This window comes from Stenella coeruleoalba (genome assembly GCF_951394435.1).
Source record: "Stenella coeruleoalba genome assembly, chromosome: 5".
In the NCBI taxonomy this organism is placed as follows: Eukaryota; Metazoa; Chordata; class Mammalia; order Artiodactyla; family Delphinidae; genus Stenella; species Stenella coeruleoalba.
Genome location: NC_137150.1, coordinates 13736566 through 13751036, shown reverse-complemented (window position 1 = coordinate 13751036; position 14471 = coordinate 13736566). Strand labels below are relative to the sequence as shown.

General features: G+C 40.1%; 1 protein-coding gene across 9 annotated transcripts in view; it reads left to right on the top strand.

The window, feature by feature from the left end:
* MME (membrane metalloendopeptidase) overlaps nucleotides 1–14471 on the top strand; it is a 143047-nt gene that overhangs the window by 78736 nt on the left and 49840 nt on the right. For all 9 annotated transcript variants that reach the window (XM_079922164.1, XM_079922163.1, XM_079922162.1 and 6 more), the window contains 5 exons: nucleotides 5379–5540; nucleotides 6505–6585; nucleotides 6672–6767; nucleotides 6887–7005; nucleotides 8990–9055. In XM_079922164.1, coding sequence (XP_079778290.1) covers nucleotides 5379–5540; nucleotides 6505–6585; nucleotides 6672–6767; nucleotides 6887–7005; nucleotides 8990–9055 — 524 coding nt within the window. The remainder of the gene's footprint in view (nucleotides 1–5378; nucleotides 5541–6504; nucleotides 6586–6671; nucleotides 6768–6886; nucleotides 7006–8989; nucleotides 9056–14471) is intronic.

Sequence of the window (14471 nt, the reverse complement as noted above, 5' to 3'; positions counted from 1 at the left end):
AAGTATGGGACCATCTTTACTTCCTGATATTAGATTCCCCTGTTTTCATTTTCCGTGTTTCTCTATTGTCTAATCTGATAGTTCTCCCCTGGATGGACATTAGAATCACTGAGGAAGCCTTAAAAAATGCCTAGACCACCTCAAAGATTCTGATTTAAGTGATCAGGGATCTATCCTTGGCATCTGTATGTTTAAAGGCTTCTAAGGTGATTCACATGGTTAGCCAGGGTTGAAAAATACTGCTGTACAACATATCACTGAGAATTTTCACCCTCCATCATCCATCCTGTTCTATCCAGAGGAAGGTTAGGCAAGAACCCTGCTACGTGTCCACCTCAAGAAGATGCACTTCGGGGTGTGCCTTTGAGTACGAAACGCCTCCATGCCACTTTCCTGTCTGTTTGCCCCACTGTGAAGAATTCATCTGTTTTTTACCCTTTCTTCCCGGCCACTACAGAATTCTGATGCTTTCTTCTTCCGTGGACTCAGCATTAGTTGCTGGTGATAAGGCTGACACTGAGGAGGGAGGGACGCTGTGGCGACAGGAAGGCAGGGAGCAGACAAAGTAAAGAAGGGGGCGTGGCAAGGGGAGAATAAAGGCTAATTGGGAAAGTGGAGGAGGAGAAAGCAATGGAGCATGCTCACTGCTTCTCACACACTCCCACCTAATGTAGCCAAAGTGTGGAGGGGAGAGGGTGAGCTTGGAGCCACGCACACCTAAGTGCAAGTCCTGGGTTTCCATCATTTACTAGCTGCTTGATCTTGGGGAAACTACTTATTCTCGTACAACAAAGAAGTGGGAAAGCTCAGGGATTCAAAACAAGTCTGCCTGATTTAAGCACTCCAAACACTTTCTCAGCTTATACAGCATGTCCTAATCCATACCCTCACAATAGACCCTGGTAATGAATACAGTAATTAATAACATCCCAGATGGTAGTTGAGCTTGTTTTTAAATTCCTATGATCAAATAAGTTGGGGAAATGTTACAAGAAGATTAGTTGGGAAAAAAATGATGTGCCACTTATTATCAGCGTAGAACATTCAGAATTGTCATTCATAAGAAGTAAGCTCATTACTAATAGATTACTTTTCTTGTCTTTATGTGACTATTTTCTTGAATTAAAAACAAACTTTTTTCTTACTGCAAAAGCAACACATGTTCACCTAATACAAATTGGAAAATAATGATAAGCAAATAAAACAAAATTAAACACACTCATAATCCCTCCACCCAGATATAACTGCTGTAAAGGCCTTTTAGACTTTCTTTGTCTATACAGATTTTCAAAAATCGTAATATACACTTTCTTTCACTTTATAAACATCTGGTCAACAGCATTCCACGCCAATACATTGGCCTTTACTACATCATTTTTTATGTCTGCTTACTAAGGTGAAATAATTTTATTTGTTTTTAAACCACATTTGTTTACTCAGATGTCAGAAACCCACAGATAAGGAAACATCTGAAGAGCCCAGGTGTGTCTATGTGGAGAGGTTGAGTAATTCAACGTGCAAAATATAAAACCAATTTTAACCAGTTTGACAGTGGTGCGTCTGTTTCCTATGGCCCGTCTACCCATGAGTCTACCGCCAACTTCAAAGAAAAGTCAGCACAGAGGGGGTCCAGAGGATAAGGTGCAAAACGAGAATCAAACCCATGATAAGAGATTAAAGGAAGGTTGATCAAGGCCCCAGCATAAAAGTGCTAGCCCATGACTTGCCTTGGCCCATGGCCCCAAAATATTCATCAGAGCAGAGCTCTCTTTGAAGTGATTGGAAGCGCCTGTGCTCAGATGAGCTCTCTGCTCAAAGTGGCATAGAAGGGGTTGGCAGAGCTGCCTCTCCCTCTCTTGTCTTCACATCCCTCACAAATTGCTTGAATGCTGCTTCTTTGGTTTGTTGTCCAGATGTAAGTAGTGTAACTGGGTATCAAGTGAGCAAGTCAACCTAAGAGGGAAAGGATCAACTTTTTCCATTATGGGAGATGTGGGAAGTAGGGCTGCAAGAACGTGGCAGTGGACTTGCGCTCATGAGCATGGAACTGCAGCCACTGCTCGTCCTTTTCAGGCAAGGCAGGTGGTACTTCCAGAGAGGCAGTGAGACTTGTTCATTCCTCTCCCTGTTCGTTCTACTTGCTCGTTACTTGTTTGCTGCTCTCCCAAATAGGAGTTTTTGGCTCTTTGTGGTGTTAGGACATAAACCATCCATTTCCTCAGAGAAGAGAGGAAAATAGAAGTGCTCCCAAAATGGCAGTTGCCTTTACAACATTCAGCTTACATTTTTAAAAGTATGTTAAAAGACAAGAGTTATATAAAATTGCTAAAAATGTGTGCTTAGAATGTCTTTAGGTAGCAGTTCTTTCAGGCTCCAATTTTCTGGTTTTTCACTCTACACGATAATCTTCTGTTCTTTAGGGTCTTTATTTTTACTTCCCCTGTCATCTAATCTTCATTTCCTTCAAAGTGCAAGGGATTTGCATTTTCTCTCTACCTTTTTAAGGTCAATTTCTTACTCTTTACTTGAGGTTTCACGTTAGAAATTTTACTGACAAGTCTTTACTGAGCACAACGTTAGGCCCTGAGAGAAAACTGGAAAATGTATCTCCTCCTTTACTGGAACCACAGTCCCGGTGAAGAGACAATGGATTTTCCAACAAAAAAATGAATGTGATGTCAGCCGATATGGGCTTTGTAAGGACGATCCTTCATGAAGAAGGAGAATTTGAACTGGGCCTTGAATATACCTGAATTATGGTCAAAGTTACAGAAGCAGAGAACTGTAAGGTGTTTCATAGCAGAAAATGAATACATTCATTAAATCGGGGCAGATGGCTCATGTTAGAAAGTAGTGAAAGAAGCTTCACTAGGTATAGTGAAGTAGAATAGTTCAGAACTATAGTTCATAGTTAGAATGTGCTGTGACTCTGGATTTTATTATGAATGCAAGAGGATTATACTGAAAACTTGGAAGTGGAAAATAGCGTACTGAAATGACAGGACAATGTGAATCTGACTGACACACAGGATGAATGGGGTGGGGAGAGACCCGGGGCCATAGTTTGGTTGAAAGGGCATGAATAGAGCCTGAGAGAGGAGGGCCCAAGAAAGAATAGAAACTGGGACCTGGAAGGATGGATGGACTCTGGAGGCTGTGAAATGAGAGCTGGTCTGACCTGCAGGAGCTGGGGAGGGGGGCGTGTAGGAGGAGGGAAGAAGAGGCTCACTGATGATTCAGTAATGTCATCACACATAAACTTAACTGCATGACTTTTACTGAAGTGCTAGGTGATGGGATTACAAAGAGGTTAAGTTCATCAACAGAATGGTTAGGAAGACACAGTAGGTATTCACCTGAGAAATTCAAAGTAGCCTCATCTAAAGCCTCTTTAAGACTGAGTGAGGCAGTGAGCTCTCAGGAGTTCAGAGAAAGAAGTTTTCCCTAAAGTTTGGAGTCATGGGAGCTTCAGGAAGAGATGGGACATAAGATGAACCTTGAATAGTGGGTAGAATTTGGAAAGAATGGGAGGAGGAGTTAAAAGGGTGGGGTGAGGGGGAGAGAAACAAAGGCATGAGGTAGAGAAGCACAGGAGTGTTTGTGGCATGTGGAGTTAGCCCATCTGGCTGGAGCAGAGTTTGTATGAAAACTCAGAGAGGAAAAAAAAAGAGAAGGTAGAGACTTTTGATTAGCCAAGTTAAAGAGTTTGTAATTTAACCTGGGCAACGTCAAGCCACTGACATTTTTGAGCAAGGGAGTGGCCAGAGCAAAAGGGTATTTGGTGAAGTTTAATCTGTGAACGATGCTCAACATATGTATAAAAGTAGGGAGACAATACTAGCAAGAGGAGTAGTTAGATGAGTTCTGGTCAAAAGGGATGAAGATGTAAAACTGATCATCTAAAGAGTATAGAAAAGAGGCAAAAGAGTTACTGATAAGCCCAAGGGAGAGCAAGAAATACAGAATTTTACTCGAGATTTCAAACACCGAAGGCTGTGATAACGATTGTGCTGTAGACCGAAGTATGAACGTCCAGAGAGGACTGGTTTGGAGGCAGCCCAGAGAGTTTAGTCTTAAAGAGATGGAACCTGAGATGACAGCCAGGCAAACGTGTCCAGAAGCGGGGGCTCGAGGCTCAGCTGAAAGACAGATTTACCATTCCAAGTTGGAAAATTCCACAGAGCTCAGCAATTCTTAAAAGTGTTTAATTAACTTATTTATTCAGAAAGTGAAGTATTTTCAGAAGCTCACTTGAGAATTTATACTCTCTTGATGCAGATGAATTCTCAATTGCTCTTTTGTTTTCCTTGCGAAACAGTTCCACTTGTATGAGAAAGAACGAGGGGAGGGCAGTGGAAGGGTTTCCTCACTATTCCAGGTGTAGAAGTTGTGGGCATTGAGCCTCCTGTGCGTAATATTCTTCTCTTCAGTGGTAATACTTTATGAAGATTTTATACATCTTTCTGTCAATTGCCACACCCACCACAGTCAGTGTTTTGCACACTGTAAATACTCAGTGTTGGTTGATTTGCACTTTCGTCATAAATCGCAAAGATAAAATAGTGGACATAAGAAAAACTAACAAGCTTACAGCTAATCTTATAATGACAGACTCTACATAGACAAATGCAGAGCGGATATCAAATTTGAATTGCAAAAATTTTGTAAGCGAAGTACAAGAAGCAATCACTGTAGCTTCAGATCTTTACTAAAACGATAAAATCCATTAACAATCCCACATGCCTTGGAGCCAGCCTCCTAGACATTCAAAGGTCACAGCACCTTGAAGAGCGGAGTCAGCAGCCCAAGTTATCAGAGTGAAGAGTGACTCCAGGCCCAGGACGGCTAAGGCAGACCTTTATTCTTTTTTTTTTTTTTTTTTGCGGTACGCGGGCCTCTCTCTGTTGTGGTCTCTCCCGTTGCGGAGCACAGGCTCTGGACGCGCAGGCTCAGCGGCCATGGCTCACGGGCCCAGCCGCTCCGCGGCATGTGGGATCTTCCCGGACCGGGGCACGAACCCGTGTCCCCTGCATCGGCAGGCGGACTCTCAACCACTGCGCCACCAGGGAAGCCCTGCATTCATTTTTTCATCTGACATAGGAACTAGCAAGAAGCTCAGTTATTTAAAGGAGGGGGTGAGATATAGGATAGGAGGACCCAGACCTCTCAAGAATAAAACCAACCAACTACAGTAAAGGAAGGAGGACTATACACAGATAATATTCGTCATTCTACCTGAATCCATGGTTACACAAGTAAAAAGAGGAGCATCAGTCTGGTTGACTAGATCATAAAGAAGCAATGTGTCTCTTTTTTCCCCTTCCAAACTTACAAAAATGCACCCTTCATTTTATCTTATCCTTTCTCTGGTCTTTCAGCCGCTCGACTGATCCAGAACATGGATGCCACTGCTGAGCCTTGTACAGACTTTTTCAAATACGCCTGCGGAGGCTGGTTGAAACGCAACGTCATTCCTGAGACCAGCTCCCGTTACAGTAACTTTGACATTCTAAGGGATGAATTAGAAGTCATTTTGAAAGGTTAGTGGAGTTTGTGTCTATGCATCAAAGATTTCTCTCTTAATATATCCATTTCTTAAGATACAGCTCTTAGCGATTACACGGAGTATCGCAAAAGACTAAAGTCGATAATCCCTCCAAGGTTTGTGGACCACCACTGAGTCACTCTGAGGGTGGTAGACGCTGAAATGGGTATGTTGGTATCTCTTAGCATTCCTGCTTTCATTTGTAGGTACACACGATAAAGCTCTATTATCCCTGGAGATGGGACCTTTATGCCATTTTACAGAAGAAATTAAATTATTGCCAGTAAACACCACCTGCATGTTCTTTCTACCCTGGCCCTGTGTTGAGGTCACTGTGAGATGTTACTGAGATTTGCCTTCCCAGAGTAGGTATATCTGTTCTAACCCAGTTAAGACACTCTCCCTGGGAAGTTGAGAAAGCAGTGTCTAGTCCTTTGCTATCCTCCATTCTCTGTTCTCCTCTTTTAGAAGTTACTTTGTAAAAAAAAAAAAAAAAAAAAGAATTCGCTATTTTCTAATATCCAAACAAGAAGAACAGTACATTCATTTCATCTGGAGCATGGACAGTACTATCACACAAAGACAGTTATTTTCAAACCATCAAGAAGACTATCACATTAAATTCCAAATTCCTCTGTAGTATTTGTTTTCTTTTTAATGTCCATTTCCAAAAAGTAACTTCTCTGTGGAACATCACTGTTCACACACACACACACACACACACACACACACACACACACACACAAAAAGCTAAGCTGGGTGATGAAACTAACTCTCAGTTCTGCACCAGGAATAATGATCTGGTGTAAGGGGTTTGGTTTTTCCTATAGGGTTTTGGAATGGGAGATGTGTGAACATATGTACAAAAGTTTTTTTTTTACCAAACCTGCATTGAAAATGTTAATTGCAGCTGCAAATAAGCAATTATACTGATGTGTTTTATCAATACCCTATTTCAGATGTCCTTCAGGAACCCAAAACTGAAGACATAGTAGCAGTGCAGAAAGCAAAAACACTGTATAGATCTTGTATAAATGAATGTAAGTGCTCTGTATTTTATTTTATTAGGAGTGTGCCAAAATATGCATAGTCTTCATAATATATTTATATTCATTATTTTCAAAAGCTGCTATTGATAGCAGAGGCGGAGTTCCTCTACTCAGACTGTTACCAGATATATATGATTGGCCAGTAGTGACAGAAAACTGGAACCAAACATATGGTAAGGCAATTTTCCTTCTTTTAAAAAAAAATTATTTCCATATAAAATCTGTTATTATTACAGTATCATATTAATGCACTCAAGCATCTAATGATATACTTCACCTTTCATTGCTTTAGGCTCTTCTTGGACAGCTGAGAAATCTATTGCACAGCTGAATTCTAAATATGGGAAAAAAGTCATTATTAATTTCTTTGTTGGCACCGATGATAAAAACTCTATGAACCATGTAATTCATGTAAGTTTGTGTGGCCAACAGCCAAAGTTACTTTAAATTGCAGTAAAACTTCCACACACATTGTTGTTATTGATATTTAGAAATAATGCATATTCTCATTTGAATTGCATGAGCAAGGTGGTAATAAGTTCAAGGACAGATGCCTGGATTCCCAATTTTGAAAGTGTTTTCTTGATGCTGTGGTTTAGACATTCAACTCTCCTTCCTGCTACCTTTGTTTTAGATACCTCTCCCTTTATAAAAACAAATGATAAGAAAGGAAAGACTCCAGGTCTCTCCTGTTTAGAAAAAGCACCTGATTTCTCTGTATGTTCATGAAAGGAGCATGGTCTGGTTTACATAAGTAATACAGGTCAGAAATTAGAAATTCCTAATTGATTCCAAAAAGATCATAGAAATGGGATTTTTAACACAATTTTGGTTCTTGCTAAAGAATGTCTGTACTTTTTTCTCAATTAAGGTAAACAGAATCCCATTCTTTTTAAGTGGCTTTATTTGATTTTTTTAAAGTGTAAGCCACTCATTTAGGTTTACCTAGGACAAGATTTACTTAACTGAGTATGTTCGGAATAGAGTGAAACATCTAGGGACTTTTGTTTAGTCTCCTGTAAAAGAAACTAACCAAAAGTTGCAGGTCACAGAAGCATAATTATGTCACTGTTGCATAAATCTTTATAGTCATTTTTATTAAAATCATGAAAGAGACTGAACCCAACTCTTGCCTACAGTGGACCCCTTTCTCTCTTCCTACGTTCTCTCCTTTGGCTCTCAAGTGCCAGTATCCTGCATGATCGCCATGAGGGGGTTTCCTAAGGAGGGTCAGGAGGTTGAAGAAGGGGCAGGGCTCTTCCCGTGGGGATGCCTTTTGGCTCTTTCCTTACTAGTCCTCTGGGTTCTGTTTCTTTTGTATTGGCCTGGCCCTTTACAGCTGCTAGGATTCTCACTCTCACCCATAAATGCTCTAGTTTACCTCATCCATCTTACCGTGCGGCGCGTAAGAGGGACTCTGACAAAGCCGCGAGTATGTCCACAAGTTTTTGCTAGGTATCCAAGGTGTCCAGAAGTTTCTGCTAGGTATCCAAGGTGGACTGGACACACTAGAACCGAGATGAGTTACCTCTTTCACACACTCAGCTGGCAGCTGGGTCTGCTGGCGTCCTGAGCAGGACAGCTTTGGAGAGAACTGAGGAGGAATCTCCTCTATCCCCTTAGGGTAGAGGATCTCAAAATAATCAAGATTTCTGCTAGCTTAGAATTTCTTGACTTACCATAGAGGTTTTCCACCTTTTTTTTTTTTTTTTTCTGTCCCAATTAAGGGTGGGGGTAGAAGAGAATGTCCCTCAGGGAGCATATTAGAATCTCAGGAAGCCAAAATGTCCTGTAAAAGTGTAATGCTCCCTAGTCCTAGATTCTAACATGTATTTGTTCACCTCCCCCTTTGTTATGCATTAAAAATCCTTCCCCGTGTGTGTTTTTTTTTGTTCAAGATTTCTTTGGTTTTTCTCAAATATCTGCAGCACAGACTTCCAGATTTATCTAGCTACCCATCAGTTTAACACTTGGAAGCAGTAGCGTGGAAACCATTTCCTATGTATTCACTCAGTGTCTGCTTGTTACCCTTATAAAGAACAAGAATGCTAGGATCTTTTTTGTTTTTTTAACATCTTTATTGGAGTATAATTGCTTTACAGTGGTGTGTTAGTTTCTGCTTTATAACAAAGTGAATCAGCTATACATATACAAATATCCCCATATCCCCTCCCTCTTGCGTCTCCCTCCCTCCTACCCTCCCTATCCCACCCCTCCAGGCGGTCACAAAGCACCGAGCTGATCTCCCTGTGTTATGCGGCTGCTTCCCACTAGCTATCTATTCTACATTTGCTAGAACACTAGGATCTTGCTCATACACAGATAGGCGTGCTTGTAATTTGTCCAACTGTTCTATATCAACTGAATATTTTCTTCTTCGCATATTTTTGTATAGATTGACCAGCCTCGACTTGGCCTGCCTTCCAGAGACTACTATGAATGCACTGGAATATATAAAGAGGTAAAAACAAAAACAGAAATCCAACAAAATAAAATGAAACTACAGAATTTAAACTTAACGCTCTATGTCCTTCACTCAGGCAGATACTGAAAATCACACATAATAGTGAGCTTCCTTTGACTGAATGAATATTCTAAACTAAGAAACAAAGAAACTTGAAATTCCTTGTTCGTGTCTTGACCTTAGTACTTAAGTCACGTGACCCATTTTGAAAAGTCAATTTTAAATGTTTTATTTTCTCTATAAATTTGATCATTTAAAAAATGAACAGGTTAATCATGGTCTAGGTCAGTGCCAGTGAGGACCAGGGAATGGTCCAGTATCAGACACATCATACTCTGCAGCACTTTTCTAGAACCTTCTGATTTGACTTTCAGAGGACTACCCAGATAGGGGCACTGGGTTCAGACAAACCTTTGCAGTCACCTTCTGATTCTAACATTCATCATACCGCACAGAACTGCTTCGCTTTGCCTCACAGCCTTGCCTCCCTCAAGCTGGTGTTGATGTGCTTTTGCTTCTTGATATAAAGGAACCATAGATGATAAACTTAGCAGTGTAATATATTATTAGGTATTTGGGGAAGGTGTTGGTTCCATAAATGTTTTCCTCATTATTTTGTAGCTCAGAAGTAAGTTAAGTTTACCTTTGATTATTCTGATGGGTCACGATGGTGGTGTGGCTGAAATTACTTCTTAATTAAAATTATTAGCTTTATATGTTTATACCGAGTGTGCATTTTGCCTCATTATTAAATTCAAAATAGCATGGAATAAGTTCATTGTAAAGTATCTTTTTGAGTAGCTACACAGCATTGAAATGAAGAAAAAGATGTATTGTAAAAGTCCACAGTTAATAACACAGACAGTCAAATGGGTATGGGACATTTGAGTTCATTACAGGTATTGTGTGGCTTGCAGCTATTGGCTTTATGAGCTGTCTAGCTGCTTCCTATTGCAGAGTTGAGGGTGAGTGAAGAATTTTGGCTCATTATACTACATTTTCATTGTCATCAACTAGGATGTTTTTCAAATTTAGGATTTTGTCCTAAAAACATAGCAAATTTGTCCAATCCTAAAAAGATGTATTTTTTTTTTTTGTATTTTAACATTCCTGATATCAAAGTATACCCACCAGTTAGTGTATACATTTAATGTGGTAAAGTTTCTTTTTTGTTTTTTTTCTTTTGGAAAGGATCCTGTTGTTAAGATGATGGTGTATTTGTGCATTTTATGTTCAACGCTATCTCATAATCGAAAAAAGGTCATAATCTAGAGCTGTCTTTCATAGGCTTGGGTCATATGGAAGCATTTTGTTTAACCTGTGGCTGTTTTTTTTTTTTTAATTTTAGATTAGATTATATTTTGAGAAATGCATATTGTATTCCTCTGGTTATTTTAAACTTAAATACCTCAGTTCCTTTTTGTTTTCTGTACTTTCCTTCCTAAAGAGAGAACAGGCCTTAAGGCAATAGAAACTCAAAGGTATTTATTCTTGTAGTTTTTACATGGCAGAATGGTATGTTTTCTTACTAATTAAGGTTACTCATGCACAGACTTTAAGAGCTAAGTGGGACATTAGAGAATTTAGTTCAACCCCTCATTTTACAAATGAGAAAACAGAGACCCAAATAAGTAAAATGATTTGCTTAAGTCATGGATTAGAAGATCTATGTGTCAGGAACATTAATTGTAAGCAATGGAAACCTACTCTAACTTAAATTCTGTAAAAAAAAAAATGTTTTCTGTTTGTCACACCTAAATGTAAAGTTCTAGGGATGAATCAGGCATGGTTGGTTCCAGGGGTTCAACTGAACCATCTTATCTCTTTTCCTGTTCTCAAGGTGCTACTTTCTTCTGTGTTGGAGTCCTTCTCTAGCAGGCTTTCTCCATTGTAGCATCAGAGATGATCCCTGGCAGCCTTACAATCCAGAAAAAAGAAATTCTATCTCTCTTATTCCTATCAGTTTCTGAGGAAAGGGCTCTGATTGTTCCTGCTTGAGCTACCTGCCCTTCTCTTGACCAATCACTGTGTCCCGGGAACTGGGCTCTCTGATTGGGTAGTTGGTACTGCCAACCCATCTCTACAGCTCAGGAAGGGAGACCCCTTGATCAATAGTTCCACCAAGAGGAAAGAGAATAGAGGGTTCTGTTATGAGCAGATGAGGAGAAATATCTACTATAGCCCTCCTCATCATGATCCTGTCTCCTGGTTCCCAATCTATTTTTCCTTCTAGATGGTGCTATTTCTATAGAAAAACCTGGAGAGCAAATCTCATTGAAAATTATGAATTAAGCCGGCTCATGTGGATGACACAAGGTGCCAAACAAGACTACATAAACACTCTTTTTCCAGGAGTTTATAATGTAAATTTAATAACACAGTGTTCCTACCAAATGTAAAATAGCTAGCTAGTGGGAAGCAGCTGCATAGCACAGGGAGATCAGCCCGGTGCTTTGTGACCACCTAGAGGGGTGGGATAGGGAGGGTGGGAGGGAGACGCAAGAGGGAGGAGATACGGGGATATATGTATATGCATAGCTGATTCACTTTGTTATATAGCAGAAACTAACACACCATTGTAAAGCAACTATACTCCAATAAAGACGTTACAAAAAAAAAATAACACAGTGTTCTATAGGCCAAATCTTAGGCAGAAGGCCACATAGGCATCTATATAAATACTGAACAAATCCATACATTTATTTTAAAAATTGGGATTTATCTGTGTGGCACCTTGTTGTATAAAGTGTCCTTTCCCAGGAAATAAATAGAACTTCCTAAATGTCGTGGCAGACGAAACTGTTCTCAAAATGGGTTCATCAAGGAGCCACTCATGCTGGATGTCTCTTGTTAAAGAGATAGAACCTTATTTCTGAGGTATTCTGATTATCTGAAGAGATCACTTAATGACACATTGCTACCTCAAAGGACAGAAGTAGTGAGATTTGAAACAATCCTATCCCATACAAGAGTATACATTTCCATGCTAGGAAAACAATATGAAAGATACATATTGCCCATAAAAAATAATCATCCCATTCATGGAATTTTAAAATGGAACCAACCAATTACTTCATGTGAGAAAGCTCTCGCTTATTGATTCACTGAAAGTAATGACAACCTTAATTTTCTTGAAAAATCACCACCTCCAGAAGAGTCTCTGAACTCTATGGGGATGAATTGGAATTGGTCTTAAAGTTTCCCTTTCTCTACCTCTTTAGCTTTTCAAGGCTGATTGCTGCCTTGTCCTTCTTCATAAGGAATCTGCAGGTTAGGTACCCAAAATATTTGAGCATAATTGGATCACAGATATGTTTATGTTCTGTGTCTGTCTGAAAAGGTAAAATTAGCCAGGGTAGTGGTTTCTGAACCTAAGGACCACTTTGTGTGTGCCAATGACAGTGCTCTGTGTAGCCACACCTTCATGTTTACGTTCTTCAAGATTCATTTTACTTATTTATACATTAACAAAACATTATTTGAACAGAGCATCTCAGGGCTAAAAGAAAAGTGAGAAAACCACTGATCTAGCAAGTGAGAGCCCTAGGAGGTAACAAAGGAGTTGGAGATTAGAAGCTATATAGTATAATGCTATGGGGCCTGGCAGGGGTGGAGGAGGCCAGAGTCATGAAGAAATTTACAGTGCTTAGAAAAATTTGATGTTCATTAAAAAAAAAAGGGAAACATTTCAGGGATGAAGATAGAGGACTTGGAATATGGCCAGAATGGTTAGAAGCCAAAAAAGAGGTGATCCGGGGCCTCTTTCAAACACAGTCCAGGGAAATTCTCTAAGCTGTACCTGCTCTGGAAAGAGCACAAGCTGAGTTTTGCAGTCCTTTAGATGAGCAGGTATTGGAACTGAGGGTAAACCTAGAGAGGATTTTGTTTGCCCACTTACCCAAAATACAAGCTCAGAGAAACTGCTCCGGACTTGGACTGCGATTAGAAATCTGATGACATAGGAGGTGAGGGAAACTTACTCAATATACTTACAATTTAACTTTATTTTTATTGAGCTTCTACTATGTGACAGATGCTTTTCTAGGCAGTAAGGATACCAAGGAAACAAGGCAGAAATGGTCCTTATTCACATGGAACTCATGTTCTAATCGGAGGAGATAGATGATAAAGAAACAAGTAAATAAATTAAAGAAACAAGATAAATGGAGATAGTGTTATAAAAGAAATAAAACTGGATGATATGATACAAGATGAATGACTGGGGGTAGGGGTCGGTGGATAATTTAGATGTGATTTGATTTGGTTTTAAAAAGATTGCTGTGACTGCTGCTTGGTTGACTTGGTAAAACGGATCCTGCAAAGGAAGCGGCTGACCTCATTTTGTACTTTCTGGGCACCAGGTGACTAATAGTCAGGAGGTTTCACCCAGTCCACAAAACCTAAAGGAGCTTTTGAACTTGAGACTTCCTGGATATGACAAAACAAATTTTTTAGATCAGCTGAACTCAGTTTGTACAAAGAACTACATGCACCTTCCCAAACATATGCAACAAACCTTAGAAGTTACACAATAAGTTCTCTCATATGAATCTGCAGGCTCTCTCATTAATAACTTGATGAAAGCCCCCACCAGTCCCCATGCTGGTCCGTAGTGGATCCTCTTGTAACCTGTGTTTCTCCTACTCCAGAGCCCTGCTAGGATTGGGGGCTGTTTCTCACTTCCTGTCCCCAGGAATGGCTGCGGGATTCTCTGTGTCTGTGCCCTTCTTTGGGGAGTAAGCCTCTGTGTTCTGGCAGCTGCATGATCCCTGACATGCTGCTTCAAGTGGGAAAAAATCCCAAGCCTTCTGAGAGGAAATATCTCTCTCCTGCTGGGGGCCCCTTGTGTGTTCCCTCAGGAAACTTTTCTGTGTAACACTATTAAATAACACCACCGGCATCAGTGGCTAGGAATAAGACAGTTCTGTGACTTTTCGATCACTGCATGCTCCACATTATGTCTTGGAAAGGGAAGGGCAGAAAATTGGTAAGAGCTAGGTGTCCCGGAACAGAAACTTTCAAAGTGAAACCCCTGGTCCATAGCTGTTGGCACACCAAGGTACAGAAATATTGGCCAACCTGTCCAGAGAGCTCTCTGTTCCTCCCTGGCACTTGCTGTTACTTATTAACAAAGATACCAAGTATGAAGGACAATAGTGGAATGGCATCACTCTCTTGCTCTTTGGCAACTCTAACAAATATCAGCTTTCTTCTAAGCAGAAGTCCAACTTCTGAACAGAGCCAATATATAAATATTATTGCCTGGTCCTGCAATATGAACATAGTCCTAATTAGAGTAACAGTTCATGGTGTTGGGTACCGGTAAATATCATCTCACCAATAGTGTGTAATTTAAAAGTTCACAAAACTGCAATTAGGGATTTTACCCAACCATTTAAAACCAATTAGCGTC